The sequence below is a fragment of the Arvicanthis niloticus genome, chromosome 20 (genome assembly GCF_011762505.2).
Source record: "Arvicanthis niloticus isolate mArvNil1 chromosome 20, mArvNil1.pat.X, whole genome shotgun sequence".
NCBI lineage: Eukaryota > Metazoa > Chordata > Mammalia > Rodentia > Muridae > Arvicanthis > Arvicanthis niloticus.
The window spans coordinates 17816539-17837226 of NC_047677.1; the positions used below are offsets into that span (position 1 = coordinate 17816539).

Here is a 20688-nt window from a genome sequence, read left to right on the forward strand (position 1 = left end):
ATGGAGGAAGATAAAGAGCTGGAGCTAAAGCTTTCACATTAAAGCAGCAGCAGGGAGAGCAGAGAGGATACATGGAGAGAGTGATCATATGGATTTTTTTTTTAATCAAGAAGGGGTTGTTTGGTAGGTTCTTTTTTGTTTTGGTAGGTTCATTTTTTTGTAAAATGGAAGAAAATGAACCAACGGTTGTAAGTGGTATGTGTATTTCCCCCCAAGATGTGAGAAATTTTCTCTCTCTGTGTGTGTGTGTGCGCGTGCGTGCACATGCACGCAGAAATGAGTCACTTGAAAGAAGAAGACTGAGCCCACGATGTTCCAAATGACAGTTCCTACCCTGTGGCCAGAGAGTCCTGGTTAAAATCACTGGGTCACAATACCAAACTAAAAGACATGAATGTGGGGAAAGGGACCTGGGTGGGGGTGGGGGTAGTGTGACAAAGACAGGAGGAAGATTAGAGAGGATGGGGTGAGGGCAAACAGAAAGCATCATACTGCCCCAGTCACATGTGAAACATGTGAAACAGAGAACAAATTTAACCATTTTGTTAACAGGTTAAGGAAGCTAGAGTTATTTAATTTTGTGGAGGAAACACTATGCCATCAAGTAGTGAGTGAGCTTACCACCGAGACAGTTCGTGGAGGTGCCATAGATCCCACCGCAGCTTAGGTGAGGGAGAGAACAGACTAAAGGCAGAGAGAGCTGACAGACCAGGGATGGAGATGAGGAGGACTCATCAAACGATGACGCCATATCAAAGATCGGGTACAATGGAAAAGATGAAGAAGGAATTAAAGGGATAGGAAATTGTGGCCAGGAAAGAGAACGCTGGATTTTAAGATTTCAAAGTAAGCCATTGCCAGGGATGATGGTTTGAGTGTTAGTGTTCAGCCTGTGGAAATAAAGTTGTGGGATAGACTTGAATACTGAATCTTAGACCAAAGCTGTGGCTGGGGCAGCTGATGGATTGATCTACGAGGTCCACGGGCAGCTGAGGCATGCACAGAAGAGAAGTGGTAGGGAGTCCCAGCTCGGGATGGATTGTTGGGAGAGGGGCAGTGGAGTGTGAGGGTGAGCGTCTATCTTTAGAAGGATTTAAAGAAGACAGCAGTCTCTGAATTAGAGATTTTTAAAAGCCTGAATTTTAAAAGTTTCTTTATCTATAAGAGACCAGGAACTTTCAGTCCTAAATCTGACACTGTGAGTTATAATTCTCAAGTTAGGTTTTATGAAGTTAGAATCAGTTTGTTTTCACCTAAAAATTATTTTATCCTGCTTAGGGCCAGTGCAAAGGAATTTTAATCCAGCAACATGGCTGCTCTGGCAGGAGATCACATTAGCTTAGGAGAGGGAAAGAACAGAACTTGTGGGTCTGTGTGATCTGGCTGGAGGACATATTTTTAGTCCCAAACAAAGACATTTAATTGAGGGGCATACAAAATGACGAATTAGAGAAAGAGTTGATAGAATGAGTCAGAGAGAGGACTCACCCAGCAGACAGGAAAGCAGCATCGCAGAGCCAGGGGGTGGGGGCACAGAGTGAGTGAGTGAGTAAGATCAGTCAGCTCAGTTCCTGCAGTGCAGTTGAGTTCAGTTGAGTTCATTCATGAGTTCCATTCAGTCTGTGTGGTGCAGGTCAGCAGAGGCAGTTGAAGCCAGAAGACTAGAACAAATTGCCAAAGTTTGAAGCCAAGCAGAGCAATTCAGTAAAAAGCTGAGAGAAGCCAGATTGAATCAGTCAGCTTGGAGAGGTGATTGAGCCAGAACAGCTGAGTTGAACCAGCCAGCCAGAGTTCAGAAAGAACTAGAAAGGGCGAGCTTATGCAGCAGTAAATCTAAAACATTCTAGATTAGATTGTACATAGGCTAAAAGTTTCCAGGCCTAGGTCTAGGGATAGATAGAACAGGGAAAGTCAGTCTGTTGGCTCAGCCCAAGCCATGTGTTCGCACAGTTTGTGTATGGCTCTCATCCTATCCCATCATAAGGAAATAAATGTTTCTTTTACAGACCAATAGCAGTTTGTTGTATTTTTTTATTTTCCTGATTTCCTCAGTGACCTGAGTGTGCAGCATATTCCGGTATGTAAATATCTGTTGGATTAAATGACATCACAGATTACAAAATTTTAACCTTTTTTAGTACCATTAAACATAATGACTTGTTCTGTAATCAAAACTTATCAAATAATAAGCAACCTTTGACAGAAGGTTTTCTCCAAGTGAGTAATTTACAGGAATAGGGGTTGTTTTAAACAAAACAAAGAATTCTTCCAGCTTGCTTCTTGACCAAACATCTTATGAAAGAATGTTTTTTCTCGGTATAAGTAATCAGTGATATAGAAAGAGAGGAGGTTTTCAGGTGGAGAGAATATTTTTCAGATAGATGATAAAGTCACATCGTTGGCTTGAGTGTAGCAAACGGAACAAAGCTGACGCCCGACAGCTGAACAGCCTATCTCGGCTGACGTGACTTTACCCAGCAATCATGGCGGTCGTTGTCAGGCTACAGTCACATGTGGAAATGTGAGCTGCCGTGCTTTTGAAACCACAAGTTTGAGCTCACACATGCTGACTAGGCAGGCCAGTGATTGGTGACTGATCTCGGGGAGAATTGCCTGTTCTCTCTGTGCTTGGATCCTCTCTGGACACCCGGGCTAAGGGGAGAACGGAACATGGTGAGGATTGATGAGGCTCCAGGAGCCTGTTCTGGAGTTTCAGCAGGTATCTGTAGCATCAAGGTTGAATAACAGACCGGGAAAGCTCAGGTGTGGACGGTGGCCTGGGGTAAGGCGCGTAAAGACGACCTCCCAGCTATCGCTGGCGTGTTCCCTCAGGCCTTAGATTAGCAGCACACATTATAGATGCTGTTGCCAGGCTGCAGTAGCAGCTCAAACTTGCGCGGAGCTCGGTTTCCTAGGCAACCACCATGATTTCCGGTTTGATTCCAGGTTGGCCAGTGACCTGACTCCGTCACGAGAACCACCGCGGTTCTGCAAGATGGAGAGTGAACACACTCGGTGGCCAGCCGGGGCCAGGGTCAAAGTCCAGCCGCCCGAGGCCTTGAGTCAGGACGGTCCCTGGGGACAGTGGTGTCAGGAGGGACCTCGGAGCCCGGAGGAGCCCCAAAGGGTGCACCCGCCCCGATAGCTCTCTGCAGCCGCCAAGCTGGAGCTGGACGTGAAGACCGGGAGCGCCGGGCCGGCGGCTGCGGCACAGAGGCTCCACCAGGCGGAGACCCCGGCGGAGAGCGAGCCGGCCACGGTGGCCACCCGGCGGAGTGGCCGGGCCAGGAGCGTGCTGCACTGGTTCTCCACCGCGGTCCTGTACGCCGCCTTCCTGGGGCTGGTGAGAGTTGAGGCTGCACCCCTCCCAGGCTGGGGCGCGAGCCTCCTGCAGGGGACCTGCCCTTCCCAGCTGGACTCTCCCCTTCGCTGCCTGCATGTTGTGTGACCTTGAGCGCCGGGGCTTCGGTTTCATCCGCTCACACATACATAGGCACTGCTCTAATCATGGAGGGTCACTGTGTGCGGGTGATTCTTGCCTAACATGTTTCCCCTACAGTCTATCCTTGTAGGACTCCTCTTAGTACCAGCGAGACAAAAAAGAGGTGGTAGCTACACTGTCATCTGTAGCCACTGTCCCCTGCACCTTAATTATTATACAGAGAAGTCTACTTGGGAGGGTGGAGAGGGGACTCTCTTTCCGGTGGTTTGACTAAATTATACCAACCGCTTGATTTTACAGATGGTATATAATGGCAAGAGCAAAATCACCTTTCTGGACCATCCAGTGTTTGTGGCAAACAGCCGCATTCCCTATCACTTCATGGTTGTGATGCAAGAGGGTCGGGAGGAGGGAGAGTCCCCTGAGCAGAATTGTTCACTCTCTCCTAGACTCTGAGCCACACTCACTTCTTAGATTGTAACTGATGGGATCAGATAAAGAAATCCCTACAGGTGCTTACTGAGAGTTCCCTGGGCCGGGTTGTGAGTCCTCTGAAGACTCACTCTGGTTCTTGCCAGTGCCGTCTAGGTAAGGTGCACACTTGCCTTTCAAGCAGAGTGGTGCAATTAGAATTGATAGTTCTTGAAATGTAAATGCATTAGAAATTTTATTTAAGGGCCCAAGGCATTTCTTCTAAGTGTCAGCTTGTTAGCCTTTAGGTCTTGTTGCTCCTATTAAAAAGAAAAGGCTGGAAAAGTTCGTTTTTTGCTTTTTCTTTATACGAAGTAATGTTGCAGGAACATCTGTGTCGGTATCTAACGGCAGAACAAGAGAGTCGCGCACAGGAGGAGCAGATTTTGATTGTAGCTCATGGATCTGTTGCTCATTTCTGGGCAGTGGCAGCCCGATGGACCAAGTGCCTGTCTGCGCAGTCCCTTTATCCGGAATTTTCTCTTAGTTTGTAGTTTGTTGACATGGTGAGACTGGTTACAGTGTCCTACCCAAAGAGGTAGCTTGTGGAATTCAAAACATCAAGGGCAGGTTAGTTTTCATAGCTCTTTAAGCTCTCTTCATGTTTTGTTACGTAGGTTTCTATGGGTACAGAAAAATATTCATGACTCTTGAGGTAATACAGTGTATCAGGGAGTCAGTTATGATGGCCCCTAGGAGGTTAGTGCCAAGAAACTGAAATGGATCAAGATCAAACAATACACTTCATGTAATAGGTGCTCAATAAACTTAGACTCCCATTGGTCTTGGTTGGTATGAAGGTGATTAAGGTCCATAATGGCTGTAAGATTCACTGCCCGATGCAAAGAAGTACCCAAGTTTGGCACAGTGGCACACACCTGTAATCCCAGCACATAGGAAGTGAGGCAGAAGATTAGGGCTATCCTCAGCTATACATAGAGTTCGAAGCCAGCCTGAGCTACATGGGGTTCTACCTCAAAAACAAAATGAAACAAAACAAAACAAAACAAAAAAAAAACCAAAAAGTATCCTTAGTTTTTTTTTGAAGAAAATCCTTAGTAAGTTCTATAGACAGCGTACCTCCATCAACACTGCATTTAGTCTGAAATCCTATGTGTCAGAATTAAGAACATCGAAACTGCCAGATGAAATGCATTTTAAAATCAATGACTAGTTGCTGGCGAGATGACGGTGTACTGCTCTTGCAGGAGACCACCATCTGTTCCTTAGTACCCAGGGTGGGCTGTTCATAACCACCAGTAACTCCAGCTATAGAGGCATCTGATGCCTTTGCCCTCCATGGAGACCTGTACATCTCCTGTTCACAGCACAGCCAGATATAACTAAGGAATAGAACTTGTCTTTTAAAAAATTTTTAACAGGCACTTGATCGATTCCTTGAAATTAACAAAAAAACAACAGACAAAAATCTCCCAAGGATTTTGCAAGATTTTGTTCCTTAGGTTTTAAGTTTATCTTCCAGAGGGAGAAAAACTTCACAGTAAATTGACTGCCTTTGTGCTTTTGTGGTTCCTTGAGAATCAAAGAAAACTCTAAACAAATTATGTTTCATGTTTCCTGCCTTTAATAAAAAGCTAAAAGAAAATTTCTTTCTTCCTTTCTTTAGTCTTCTACTCTTTTTTCTCCTCTTCCTCCTCTCCCTCCTCCTTTCTCTTCCTCCTCTTCCTCTTCCTCCTCCTCTTCTTTTTCCTCTGCTTCCTCCTTTTGGCAAAATCTCTATCCTAGGCTGGTCTTGAACTCATTCTGTAGGTGACAATGCCCTTGAACTCCTAATCTTCCCTACCTGACCTGGCAGGTACTGGGGTGACAGGTGTATACGAGCATGTTCCACTTATGTACTGTGAATGGACCCAGGGCTTCAGGAAAGCAAGCAGTCTACCCATTAAGCTACATATCCTACCCCAATGGTAAAAGCTTCCAAACCAAGAAGTAATACACTAACAGAAAGCCGTTAACTTTGAGGTGCCTGAGTGCCTGTAGCTCTTCGGAATCTTTCCAAAAGCATGGTGAGTGAGCGTGTGTTGCTGTTCTGCTGAAGACACTCCTGGAATCTGTCGAACGGTTTTCCAGCTGGTCCCTACCATACCACCTTTTAGATCATTTTAAGATTGATTGGCTGTGTAGTTCTGATTTCCACTTGGACTCCTCTCTCTTGGTTTTGGCTTCAGCATCTGCTTCTTTCACCGTATTTTTGGTTTTAAAACCCTACATGTTTTTAGAATCTCCACATGAGAAAGTTCATCGAAGCCCTGTCTGGTGATCCACACTCTGTGTGTAGAAACTGAGCAGCTATGAAAAGGTAACACAGCCAGCAAAGACTGGCCCCGCAGGACTGTTCCCTCGCCTCTGTAGTGTACTGGGCACATGCTGGAGCAAAGGTCTAAGGATGCCACACTAACAAGCAATGGTTGATTGGTTCTAAGAGACCAGGATCCGACTCCCACATGTCCTACAAGGAAATCCTCCCTGGAAAGATATCTGAATTTGCAGTTTTTAGAATTCAGTTTTTCAATGTATTTTGTGTATGAGTGTTTGCAACATGGTGTTCATGTAGCAGTCTAAGGACAACTTGAGAGAGTCCATTCACTCCTTCCAACTGTGTAGGTCCAAGGGACTAAATTCAGGTTATCAGTCTTAGCAGCAGGGGCCCTTACCTGCTGAGCCATCTAGAAATAGCATTAGAAATCTCGCTCATATGAGCCTGGTCCAGATTCCTTTAACTTACATGGCAAATGCACACAAGTCGGGCCATTAACACGGGGCTGATGTTTTTCTGCATTCTGTCCCAGTCAGCCTGTCACAGTGCTAGCTAGCTGTAACTTGTCTTCTCTTGAGACTTAAGTGCTTGAATAGCATTTGTGAGGGGAAAAACGTTTGTTATTCTTCTTGCACAAACTTTAAGTTGTTCCAGTGAGGCTTCAGCAGCTACTTTAACCCCCGAATCCATCCTAGGCAGTGGGAGCTGTAGGAAGTCCCCAGCAACAGCACACAGGTAACCAGGATGAGACGCCACGGTAGCAGAGCAGGCAGAGAATGGACCGTAGGCTCATCAGTGAGGTAGCCACTGCCACTCTCATGAATCAAATTAGCTCCTTGCTGCTCTCCACTGGGGACTCAGAGGTCTCCACTTTTTTTCCAGTTAGTCTTGTGACAGGAGTCATATGAACTTAGATATTAGTGCTTCAAACCCTTGATACACCAACAGGCTCGACAGCCACCACGCCAGATGCTTGCAGACCAACTGAATATTTCCAGGAATACATCCCATGGCCTTTCCCCTGGGAAGTTTTCCTAATTTATGCAAGAGCGTGTCTGGAGAAACAGAAGTATCATCATGGGGGTGCTGGGGTTGGGAGCCTGGACCTCCCACATCTTTACCCCAGCCCCGCAGGCATCTTTTTAATTAGACCCACACTTTGTGCAGCCATAAAACAAGGGGAAGGAGTTAGGCAGACCATTCCGGTTTCTTCATTGCCACACCCTAACCCCAACATGGAGGGAGGAAGTCTACAACACTAAATTTGTTCCATTGATTGTGAAATATTAATGTTCTCACCCATCTTTAAGGGTGGCTTCTCCCTCCTCTGAACCTCTGGGGCATCTGATCGGCTGTAAGATTCTTTTCCCCAATTCTTTTCCTCATGTGTCACGTAACCAGCACCCCAGGACTGCAGAGACCAGACACCCAGGTCCACTGTTAGAAACATCTTCACTTGAAACTAATTTATTCTCACCACTTCAGGACAGGTGCTAATTTTCTATATCGACTGTTTTGGCCTCTGATTATCAGAAGGTTTAGGACATTTCAGGGAAACCCACTCAAAAGGCGGCAGGTAGTCATGCCAAACTGCAAGGTCCAACCGTGTAAGAGGCTGAAGGCAATAGACCCAGGACTCGAGTCTCTGGGGGTAGAGGAGTCTGAGCAGAAGTCTGTTAGATTTGTTCACCCATCTGTAAGCTTAGAGATCTGAACACAGCCTGGTGGCAAACAGTTTGTGATCCTTTAAGCACATAATCGGGATACAGACTGTTAGTGGAAATGGGCCTTACTGTACTTGATTGACATAGGTGAGCTTTTGCCTCACACACAGGTAATTCTCAGCACCTAGGAAAATCTGCTCCCGGTATACGGTACATATACCATCTGCAAATACCACTCCAGTTTTCTATTTTTAATTTAATCTTTATTTTGTTATGTTTGCCTGAATGTATATTCGTGCACCACATCGGTGCCCATGGAGACCAGAAGAACTGGAGTTACAGACCATTGCAAACCACCATGTGGGTACTAGGAATGAAATCCAGGTCCATGTCAAGATCAGCAAGCATTCTTAACTACTGAACCCTCTTTCCGGCCCCAAGTTTTCTATTTCTGCTGGTGAGTAGGCTATCAGTTGAAAAGGTCATGTTATTTCCAAGGAGAGTAGAGAACAAGGAGCAAAGGTGTGTAGCCTGTTGAGGAAAATATCCCCTCCCCCAGTGTGACATGTCTCACCGGGGACATGGGACACCACTGGCAATAGTAATGTTTCCTATTTGGGAGAATCTAGATCACAAGCCAGCATTGCTCTGGTGTTTGCCACAAAGGGGAGGACACCAGGTATTAGAGGGAAAGGAGGAAAGACAGAGTTCTCTGCAGGGACAGAAAAGAACTCACCTGTGACCTTAGGGAAGTGACCCATAATTACAATAGTGTCTGATTTCTGAGGAGAACTGTTCCTGACCAGCTTTTCCTTAAGGTCTCCAGCACAGGTACAATTTGAGCAGACACAAGTAGTCTCTTCCAGTTAAGAGATACAGATCCAAGACTGTTTTTTGCCCAGAAGTTTTGCTGCAGAGAAAAACCTGAAATGGCTCCTGCCAACAAATGAAGTGAAGGGAGGTAACTTAATGGTTTCTAAAAGAAAAAAAAAACCCCACTCTCCAGGTTTTAGATCATGGAAATTCTGGCTACCATCAGTTGGTGGGTTTGATGGGCTCTTTCAATCTAGAGAACATATACTCTGGTGTAATCCCGTAAAGCCATGACTGCTGGGTAGTGGCATAGTTTATGAGAGAACAAGATACATGAGTTCCTATCACCAGGGGTGCAGACCCTTAAAAAAAGATTATTATCTGTGTTATGTGGGAATGCCTGTAAGTGTGTGTGTGCACCATGTGTGTGCAGGAGCCCGTGGAGTCCAGAAGAGTGTGTCAGATCTCCTGGACCTTGTAGCCCAGGCTGGCTTCACCCTCAGTATGTAGCCAAGAATGACACCGAGATTTTGATCCTCCTGCCTCCACCTTCCAAATGCTAAGAGTCTAGGCCTGCACCACCATACCCAGTTATGATAACTCAATGTCATATTACACACACACACACACACACACACACACACACACACGTTATCACTGTAGAGGAAATCAATGCTGCAGGTCAAGTGAACACATCTGTCCACAAGGGCTCAAGGCACGCAGCCTCTGGGAACATATTACTTAAGACCTTTGTTGTGTGGACCAAAATTAAGGTTTGAAAAGGCGAACATTGGTTCAAAGCCCTTTTTCATATCCATCCACAGATGTCTGGTTATGCTTTGAGTCACCTCAGCTGTCCACAGTGAGTCTTAGAGAGCAGAGCTCTTGTCACAGCTTTAAAGACTCCGAGGGCCCCAGGCAGACATCAGAGCTCCCCCTGGGCCCATGCATGGCAACGGGCTTCCATCCCCTTAAACACCAGGTCTGCCTTTCCACTTCAGGTGCCTAAAACTGTTCATGACATAGATTACGGTGGGAAATTAGGCTAGAACCAGTCTTACAGAGCTTGTTCACACTACATAGCTTAATAATTTCACCACTGGCTAACTTAGCACAAGGACCTGCCAAGTCACTCCTTGGTACTTAATTCTTACTGTCCTTGATGCTGGGTTAAACATCAGCTTGGTGTTTGTGAGCTGCTGGGTCTGGGAATTCCTACCCAGGCCAGGGGAACAGTCTTAAAGTCACAGATTTCCTGTACTTAAAGGTCTTTTCCTTGAATGTCCTTGACAAAGTACCACCTTAAACAACTGTAAGTGACAAGACTTAAAATGGCCATGGCCAAAGGCCTCATGAGAGTTAAAATACTGATGCCCTTGGCATGTTAGCTATTTTTTATCACGTACGACTTCCATGCAGCGTATCTTGTGTTGCCCATGTTGACCAAAGTGCATCCATCCTCCTGATCAACTAGGGAGGCCACAGTGCTTGACTCTCGCATATAACACTTAGAGATAACAGGATTATGATTGATGAATTTTTTTATGACCGTTACACTATTTCTGAGGCCCATTAGTAAGACACCCCTACAAAAGTAACTAAAACATTATAGTATTGCTTACTTTCAAGCAACGTTTTCCATGTGATTTAATAGAGCAAAATTAGCCCAATTAATTGAATATCTCTGCTTTTGTAAAGAGAATTATCTTTTTAAGGTATCCCAAGGATACATCTGGAAAACCTGTAACTTAATTAATTCATGGTCAGCAGAACTGGCTGTTCTTCCAGAGGACATGGGATTGATTTCGGTATCCACACACAGCTCATCTATGATACATGTTACGTGTCATAGTTACATGTAAGTTCCAGGGGATCTAACCCTCTTCTGGCCTCTGAGAGTACCAGACATGCATATGGGAACAAAGACATACATATATATGATTTGATTTGGGGAACTTCAGCAAAATGTCAAAGGTTTAAAACACTTATTCAAGATCAGATCAGAGGTCACAGTAAACAACAGTTCCTCTTTCACCAAAGTGATATTTTAAAAGCAAATGCAAAAAAAAAAAAAAAGAGGCAAATGCATTGTTGGGGTCAACTTAGCTCTTTTACAGAGGACAGTTTCTTCTTGTGAACAAAAACAGTTAAGCAGGGAGCTGGGGACGGTGGGATTACCTGTTCCCTGTTTCCTAGGCCAAGTACTTCAAATTTAAAGCAAAAGCCTCCACAATAGCTGGTTGAGACAGAGCCACGCTGACAGGGGAAGGAGGCTGCAATGGTAAAACTGATGTACTAATATTAAAAGGGGGGGGGGGCAGCCAACATGTTAAGAAACCTTACTTACTGTTTTAGTAGCAAGAACGAAACGTGAGGTTTTGTAGTGAACCTTAGACTTTAGAAAACCTTGTAAGAGGTTCCCTCTAACCTCAGCAAATATGGCCACGTGTCCACAACCTTCCACCATGTTCTTGTCCGTTCAGTTTCTGCCCTGTTTCCTCCTCCTGTTTTTGAACTGATTATCCTACTTTAACACAAAAATTCCCTTTAAAAGCGCATGAGCATGATGCTTTCTAGGTTTTCCTGACTAAAGAACATCTTATCCTTCTTGTACGCTTCTTGGTTTTGCTAATTTTAGTTTCACGCATTAATTAAAATTTAACCTTTAATGACTTTTAAATTATGCCTGTGTGTGTGTGCACTTAAGGGTGTGTGCATGTGTATGCACATGTGGGTGTGTGCACGTGTGTGTGTACACATGTGGGTGTGTGCATGTGTGTGTGCACATGTGGCTGTGTTCATGTGAGTGCAGGTGAGTGTAGAAGACAGAGGTGTGAAACCCTCCCAAGCTGGAGTTTCAGGCACTCTTGAGTTGCCCACTGTGACACGTGCTGGGAACTGATGCTGGGACCTCTGCAAGAGCAGCCAATGCTCTTAACCCCTGAGCCATCTCTCCACCCCCTCTTGAATTCATTAGAATTTTTAATCTTTCCTCTCAGGTGCTGTCTACCTCATATTCTGAGACAGGTATCTCCCCTGGCTTGGAAGTCAGCAATGAGGCTAGGCTGGCTGGCCAGCAAGGCAGCTGTGGGGCTGCGAGCACAGGTCCTCAGGCCCAGCTTCTAAAACGTGAATTCTCAAGCTCAGGCTAATCTTGAACTCATGCTAGACCACACAAGTCCTCTTGTGTCAGCCTCCTGAGTTGCTGGGCTTATACACCTCTGCCTTTAGGCCAGGTTAACATCTGCATAAAGTACATTTAAAGGTGGTGGTGGCTCACACCTTTAATCCCAGCACTTGGGAGGCAGAGGCAGGCGGATTTCTGAGTTCCGATGCCAGCCTGGTCTACAGAGTGAGTGCCAGGACAGCCAGGGCTACACAGAGAAACCCTGTCTTGAAAAACCAAAAAAACAAAACAAAACAAAACAAAAAAAAAAAAAAAAAAGAAAGAAAATACGCAAAACCATTTCATGACTATGTCACATAGAATAACACTTTAAGGAAAAAAATTGAGAAAAAAATGGAATAATTATATATTTTTTATATTATGAATGGAGGTCCACACCTGTAAACTCAGTGCTTACAAGGAGGGTACAGAGGATCAGGAGTTCAGGGCCATGCACTAAACTGTGGGCAGCTGGGGCTACAGAAATCCTCTCTCAAAATAACTGTATAAACTCTGACCAAGCCCACTCAGTTTATCAAGTTTTCCAGCGCAGGAGTGAGGATAAAAAGAAAAGAGACGTGCTCGCTTCTGCAGCACATATACTAAAATTGGAACGATACAGAGATTAGCATGGCCCCTGCGCAAGGATGACACGCAAATTCGTGAAGCATTCCGTATTTTTTAATAATAATAATAATAATAAAGAAAAGAGACGATTAGACAATATTGCAGCATGACCCCAGCCAGTTCTGAGGCTGAAGGCAGGTTTGTTTATTCCCACCTTTCTTTTAAACCCTTTTAATTACACGAAGTATTTAGGTCTGCTCTAGGTTGCTGAACCAACAATACAATGGATACAAATAGTCAAGGAGCAAACAAGGCAATGTACAAAGTCCGTGATCACCCCGGTGATCACCCCCATGATCATTCTCACGATCGCTGTTTCTAAGGGCTCCTCGGGATGACAAAAATATCTGAGCCTCCTTCCCTGTCCTAGCCCACAGTCATATTCACGCCTGTTCTTTGTTCTAGCCTAAGACTTAGATTCCTGACTGAAATTTCTTCTCTGTTTTAGCCTAAAATTAGATTCCTGCCTGAACTTACTTCCCTGTCATGACCCAACTTCAGATTCCTGCCTAAAGCCCGTTTCCTTGTCCTTGGCCAATGTCGGATTCCTGCCAAGCAGCCCCCAAAGCTCTCCACAAAAGTCTTAAAATTGAAGGCTGTACATAGATATACAAAGGATCATATTGTTCTAGCAATAATTTTTTGCCATTATAGATTTTCCTGAACTGCAGGTCTCAAAAGCAACCGCAGTCTTCCTTCGTGGACACTTCATGACAGAACAATCGGTTACCGCTCTCTTTTGACACTCTTTCAGTTATTGTAAGTAAAATGTTTTGTCTGTTTTAAATTTTAGGGAATGAGTGTTGCTATCCTGGGGCCTACGTTTCAGGATCTGGCAGACAACGTCAACAGAAACATCAGCAGCCTGTCTCTGATATTTGTGGGCCGCGCCACTGGGTTCTTGTGTGGCAGCATGATGGGCGGGGTTCTCTTTGACCACATGAATCAGTTCTTTCTTTTGGGTAAGTAAACACCAACCTTTGTCGTTCCATGTCTGTCGCCGCGACTTTACACCTTAGTCTCTGTGTGTGCACAGCCTGCAGAATGCTTGACAACAGATGTGGGCGAGGCGGGGTGTCGCCCCGTGGAAGCTGGGCATCTAGAGCCCCTGTTTTTGGCAGTGCGAGCGAGTGTGTACTGATCCCCTGGAAACTCGATGGGCCCGGGGGAGTGAGTGTTGGCAACCCTGAGCAATGCAGACCTTTATTGTGATTTAGGCTCCATTCCAGGGGCGTGGGTGAGCTCTGATTATCTGGGAGGGTGGGGACGGGGCTTGGGGGGCGGGGGGCGCTGATTCTGTGGATTCCGGATTGAACCTGAAGGGGCAGGGGGATGTTGGAGACATGATATAGACTGTTATTGTCTCTGTTGCCCAGTGTCACAGATGAACCTTCCGCACCCTGAAGAGATGGCAAAGCTCTTAACATAATTTTCCCAATAGATTGACACAACTAAGGAAAATAGACACAAAACAAGGAAAATAAGTTACTCCTGATGAATAAATAACTGGCCCTTCTTATATTTCCCTCTCTATTCCTCAAAACTAATTAATTTAGGAACATGTCACCAGAACTTTTACACCGAAAGCATTGTTAACTCACATCTAAAAACCCTCCTATATTCTTACATGTATGGCAGTAAATGAATAATTTCTGGCCTGTCTCCTTTGCTATTAAACTTTGCTGTATGATTTATTATGGTTATTAATAGTCCTATAATTGCATTTAAGTCACAGTAATTTATTTCTTAGGTTACAAAAAGCCTTGTAGAATTTACATGGTTTTACATAACCACTGTAGAAGCTGCAACTCTGTGTTAATTCAGTCTCATTTTTTGTGTACTTTATAGGTTTTTATGATCCCGAGGGACACAGGTTTTTATAGCTTATTCTTATTTTTTAATACGGAAGTTTATTTTTGCAGCGGGGAATCTAACCCAGGGGCTCATGCACGTTAGACAAGCCTTCCGCTACTGAGTTACAACGCCAGCATCTGTAACTGGATTTCCTCCTTTCTTCCCAGGAGCATCTATGGTGGCAACTGCGGTTTCGCTTTATCTCATCCCATTCTGCAAGACAGCAGTCTTACTGATCACTGCCATGTCTGTCTTTGGAGCTTCCGTCGGTGTTGTGGATACGGGTATGTGATGTCATCTCTGGGGCCCGGAACTCAACTGGAAAAGTCCCTCAGGTGATGCCGACTGTCCCTGCATACTTTTGAAATGACACAGAATTTCTGACTCAATCATAGGGTCACTGAGACAGTACACCCTTGTAGCAGCCACACTTCGTGCTGATTTGGGGATTGATTTTTGAACAGCCAACTCTACAATAGGACGTCATGCCTTTGTTCGAAGAGAAACTGAGTTACAGGGGCTAAATTTAGAAAAGCTCCTGTCTGTGGTTGGCAGTGCAGGTGAAATGGGTTTTCATTTGGGGTTCAATTTTATCATGGTAAAGTAAGAGGAATTGACAGTTAAAAGCAAGCATGGACCAGCATTTGTCTAAGAAGGCCCAGAAGCAGACACACGGCTAAAGTACACCCTGTTTTCTGAGCCAAGAGGAAGCAGAGCCCCTGTGACACTTCTTACTTCCGTGTTAATTTCTCTTAGCCGTTCTAAGTCTTCAAAGGTATAGCTTTTCTATATGCCAATATCTATTTGAAACCCTACTACGTAGCACACATGATGTGCGCTTTCTTTCAGCTCCTGCTAACTAGCCCTCTCTTGAGGTTCCTTTTCTCTTTCCTTTTACTGAAAAAGGATTTTTTTTATACCCTTCCCCTCCCCGCACTCCTCCTAGTCCCTCCCTCCCATCCAGATTCACTCCCTTTCCGTCTCTCATTAGAAAAGAACAGGCTTCTAGCGGATAATAATAAAATACAAGATAAAACAAGAAACCTACACTTTGGAATTGGGCAAAACAAACAAACAGAAGGAAGAGAGCCCAAGTTAAGGCACAAGAAACAGAGACGCCCTCACTCACACACTTGGGCATCCCATTAAAAGACTAATCTGGAAGCCATAATATATTCGAGAAGGCCCCGGAGACCCAGCACGTGCTGCCTCAGGCTCTCTGAGTTCATGTGTGCTTTGACCATGTTGATTTAGAGAGCCTGCTTTCTTGGTGTCCTCCGTCCCCTCGGGCTCTTACACTCTTTCTGCCTCCTCTCCCAAGTGATCCTGAGCTCTGAGGGGAGGGATTTGATAGAGACATCAAGTTTAGGGCTGAATGTTCCAAGATGTGAGAGTGTGTGTATGTGTGTGTTCATGTGCATGTGAGAGTGTGTGTATGTGTGTTCATGTTCATGTGCATGTTTTTGTGTCTGTCTGTCTGTCTGTCTGTCTCTCTGTGTTTGTCTGTGTATGCGTGTGTGTGCATGTGCATGTGTGTGTGTATATCTCTGTGTGTGTGTGTGGTGTGGTATGCATGTGTGTGTGATGTCTGACTGTCTCTCTGTGTCTGTGTGTGTGTGTGTGTGTAGCTCAGCTTTCATTTGGATGCAAGGTTACATGCTTATCTCAAAGTATCTGGTTAAAATAAAATAGCCAAAGGCTTGATGCTTTGGGGCTTTTTTCCCTTACAGGTATTTAGAGTGTTGTGTGGATTCTGAACGGGGTGCCAGTCTCCTGTAACTGGGACAGCAAAGATCAGAGCATTCGGGTTCCTGATGGAACGTTTTACATTTATTTATTTCATCCACAATGTTCAGGTGGTTGCTGGAAAGTTTTGTCATTTGGCCAACCTGATGGTAAAATTTTGTCTGGTAAACACACACATTTCAAATATTTCCAGCACTGCCGTATTGTTCTCCAGTGTGGTATTTTAACAGCCTTTGCTAGTGTGCCTAGATTCAACGGGTAATGGTTCACCAGCTTGTAGCATTCCATGTATGAGGCTGAGATATTACAACACATAGTTGTCTGGAGTCCATGGGTCAGCATCACTTGAGGCCAAGGTTGGGTTACTTAGAATGCCATAGCATTCTTGCCGGATGACACAGGCTAAGCTTCTTTGTCATACTGATGCTTGTGGGGGTTGTTCACGCATGAGTTGACAATTTAACTTTATTCCCCATGCTTTGTTGGCAGGTGCAAATGTCCTCATCTTGGCTCTTTGGGGAGACAAAGGAGCCCCACACATGCAGGCCTTGCACTTCAGTTTCGCCTTGGGTGCAGTTCTGGCTCCCCCGCTGGCTAAGTTGGCCTGGGGTACAGCAGCATCTGCTCAGAACCACACCGAGTCCGACTTTAACTCTCTAGTGCTGAACCGATCCTCCAAAGCCGCTTCAGACTCTGTGTTCGCGGTACCCGATGACATGAATCTGCTGTGGACATATGCTTCTATCGGCACCTACGCTTTAGTAGTTTCTTTCTTTCTGTTTGGTCTGTTTTGTAAGAAACATTCAAGGCAGGAAAAGTCCGCAGCATCTGCTCAGGGGGCTCGAAGGGCTAAATATCACAGGGCCCTGCTGTGCCTCCTCTTCCTCTTCTTCTTCTTCTATGTGGGAGCCGAGGTGACCTATGGCTCTTACGTATTCTCCTTCGCCACCACCCACGTCGGCATGGAAGAGAGCGAGGCAGCTGGCTTGAACTCCATCTTCTGGGGGACCTTTGCAGCCTGCAGGGGCCTGGCCATCATTTTTGCAACGGTCTTACGGCCTGGAACCATGATCGTTCTGAGCAACATAGGCAGCCTGGCCTCGTCTTTCTTTCTGGTGCTTTTTGATAAGAATTCTCTCTGTCTCTGGATCGCGACTTCTGTGTATGGAGCCTCAATGGCAACCACGTTTCCCAGCGGCATCTCCTGGATTGAGCAGTACACCACCTTAACTGGGAAATCTGCAGCATTCTTTGTAATTGGCGCTTCTCTGGGAGACATGGCCATTCCTGCAGTCATCGGAATTCTTCAGGAACACTACCCAGATCTGCCAGTGGTTCTGTACACATGTCTGGGCTCAGCCATATTCACGGCTGTTCTATTTCCTGTGATGTATAAATTAGCCACGTTACCCCTGCAACGACAGCGCAAAGGAAGACAGAAGATCGAGGACCAGAAAGCTTTGCCTACTAGTTCTAGGCTGTGAGGAAGAGACTACAGGAGAACATTAACAAAAATTTTTAAAAAGTAATGAAACAGACTTTGAAGTTGTAGTATCCACGAGGCCATCTGTGACGGAGACATCTGGAAACATTGTGATGGAACCCACAAAAGGGCCTTTCGACTAAGTTCTCTGCAGTTAATAAAAACAATCCCCCTGAAACATACCTGGACAAAAGGGACACATGCTGAGAGAGGACACATGCTTAGCAACTTTACCAAATAACAAGTTCAATCAACTGGAAAGTGAAGATTTTCCAAAACCTATTGGTAACCAAACTTTCTGGGCCTATTTGTAGAGAATGCTAGAAAATTTAGACATGTTCTGTGACTCTCAGTCCTCCATAAACTAACAAATGGTCTCATCTCATAAGATCTCATAAGATGAGTGATTAGATATCGTTTGTGGTCACCGCCTTTCAGAGCCTATGAAGAAGGCAGAGGAGGTTGGGAAGCTGTAGGTCCTCTGCATATCAGATAGGTTTTCTTGGCAGTGACCACTCACCCACACTCTATCAAGTGTTAGTGAAATCTTTCTCCTAAGAGTCTGATGTTTCAGCTGGGCAGTGGTGGCGCATGCCTTTAATCCCAGCACTTGGGAGGTAGAGGCAGGCAGATTTCTGAGTTCGAGGCCAGCCTGGTCTACAGAGTGAGTTCCAGGACAGCCAGGGCTACACAGAGAAACCCTGTCTCAAAATAACAACAACAACAACAAAAAAAACAACAAAAAACCTCCAAAAACAAAAACAAAAGTGTCCGATGTTTCTATAACTACTGTAGACCTGGGTCACAGCGTGCCAGTGACAAAGTGGCTCTGCTTTCAGGTCCTCCTGGAGGCTGAGTGTAGTCTCTATGTCATATCCCTGAAGATAAGATAATTCCCAAACTAAAAATCTATGCATCAGAAAGTTTTTCCAAGATGTCTCCTAGAAACTAATGTAATCTCTAACCTACTCTTCATTACAAATGTAAAAAGAAACAAAGATGATAAAAAAAAACCTTAACAATTTGATACTGATTACATGTGCCATTTAATGTACTTATTGTTTAATACTCTTAAGAAATATAATATTTCAGTGCAGAATTGAATGCAATTCATACGTTTAGCACATCTGAAATCAGGATATACCTTACAATAAACAATCATTTAAAATTGGGACAAAGTTACTTTACAGAGTTTTTTCATATACATGTATAAAATAATGATTGGTCCACAACTAATCCAGTAAAACAGAATCCAGTGCAAAATTCTGTCTTACTTCATCCTAAGTCTCAAACATCTAAGCGTTTGCTCAGACATCTGAGCTCAGTCTCTGAGACTCAAGGCAAACTTGTAGCCATAAGCTTTTGGTAGCTCATGGTAGCACAAGTTTCAGAGCAGCCTGAAGTAAAGCAAGACCCCCTTTTTAAGAAGATCAAAAAGAAGTTACATACTTCCAAACTATGATGGCAAGACATTAACACCTCCTCCCACAGGGAAATAAAAAAGAATCAGACCCAAACAAGACAAAGCCATGAGGGAAGACACTAAATCCTATAGCCCCATGTACAGCATGTGAGGTGTAATGGGACAAGCTGTGGACCCCATATTCTGGGTCTGCTGTTTCTATGGCACACGGTCACTCTCTTGGGCTGGATCTGTTCTCTGCCTGTAGCTTACTGTGTGTTCCATGTTCTTGGCAGTCTACATGCCTGTGGTATCTTTGACAGCGTTGCCTTCCTTCCTGCGGGCTCATGCCATCGTTCTGCAGGAGACTACCTGCAAGCATGGTGATCTTTGGACATGCCCTGGACTCCTGGCTTTTCCTTTGAAATGTGGGTGGAAACCCCAGTTACTCCATACACAACTTTCACTCTGTATGCTTGCAGAACCAACGTTACATGGCTGGTGCTGCCACTGTGAACTAGATCTGAGCCCACATGGACCCAGGTAGCTTCTCAGTGTCTTGCTGGCTAAACATGGGAGTTTTTGTTACTACTCTGTTGTGATAAAATGCCCCGGCAAAGGGACATTATGGAAGGGACTGTTTGAGGCAGCTGGTCACGTTGCATCTGCCACCCAGGAATTATAGAGCTGAATGCTAGTTTTTTGTTGCAGGATATTTGATCACACTGTGAACCCCAAGATTGTGTTGTTTACTGAGAAAACCTTTTCCTAGTTGTGGTGTGGCTCGGCCTTAACACGCACTTTTAATCCCTCTGGCTGGAATACAGATGTGCCCTTATAGTATGCACCTTTAATCCCTAACAGTGAAGGTGAAGTTAGTCAGTAGAAGGAAGCACCCATATTTGTGAGTGGCAGATAAAGTGATGAATCAGAGAAAGATTTGACAGAATAGGATACGCCCAACTGTCACAAGAACAGAGAAAAAGGAGGTGACTTAAGAGAGAGCAGCACAGAGAGAGAAAGTAAGAAAGAGGCAGTTTTACTGGGACAGTTATACAGTTACAGAGACAGGCTGCAGAGAGAGAACAAGCTAGACACAGGTGAAGACAGAATGAGCCAGAGAATGAGAAGGATCCAGAAGATTAGAACAGATTGACAGAGTTAATATGAAGCCAAGCAGAGTAGTTTGGTGAGAGCCTGAAAAAGAAGCCAAATTGAACCAGTCAACTTGGAGAGGAGTTTGAGCCAGAACAGCTGAGTTGAACCAGCCAGCCAGAGATCAGAAAGAACTAAAAAGGGGGTGAGCTTACTCTGCAGTAAATCTCAGAGGCTGAAAACTTTCCAGGCCTAGGTTAAGTTGTACAGAGGTGAGAAGCTTCCAGGACTGGGCCTAGGCAGACTGAGGCAGCAAGTGATAATTACTTCAGAAGAATAAAAGTTATATTTACAGTTCTTTTTCTCTGTTTCTCCTTGTTTATTCAGTTCAGGACCCCATCCATGGAATGCCACCCAGGTAATGTGGGCCTTCCTACCTCAGTCTAACCTGGGTAACGGCACCATCATACCTGAGGCAGCATGTATGGAAGGTGATGCTAGTTCCTCTTAGGTTGACAGGCAAGTCAACCATCACAACAGATTCATCTGTGGGCACCTTTAAGTACCAGGCTCTTAAAGGAAACAAATTTGTTTCTCTTTGAAATAAATCTTCACTTCCACACCTTTGAGCCTGAGTTGTGGGGTGG

At 44.9% G+C, this 20688-nt stretch overlaps 1 protein-coding gene and 1 non-coding gene across 3 annotated transcripts; both read left to right on the plus strand.

Annotated features, from left to right (window-relative positions):
- The first annotated feature begins 2943 nt into the window (after positions 1–2943).
- Positions 2944–20398, plus strand: LOC117724578 (sodium-dependent glucose transporter 1A). 2 transcript variants are annotated; one of them, XM_076917091.1, is made up of 6 exons: positions 2947–3343; positions 8181–8312; positions 10384–10526; positions 13255–13423; positions 14483–14599; positions 16551–20398. In XM_076917091.1, the coding sequence occupies exons 4-6, from the start codon at positions 13258–13260 to the stop codon at positions 17543–17545; spliced, it is 1278 nt and encodes a 425-aa protein (XP_076773206.1). In that variant the 5' UTR covers positions 2947–3343; positions 8181–8312; positions 10384–10526; positions 13255–13257; the 3' UTR covers positions 17546–20398. The 2 variants fall into 2 exon arrangements, with proteins under 2 accessions (XP_034380367.1, XP_076773206.1); XM_034524476.2 differs by lacking the exons at positions 8181–8312; positions 10384–10526 and having other exon boundaries at positions 2944–3343.
- Positions 12413–12516, plus strand: LOC117724984 (U6 spliceosomal RNA). Its single transcript, XR_004608857.1, has one exon. It is a non-coding gene; the product is annotated as a U6 spliceosomal RNA (small nuclear RNA).
- Positions 20399–20688: the final 290 nt, after the last annotated feature.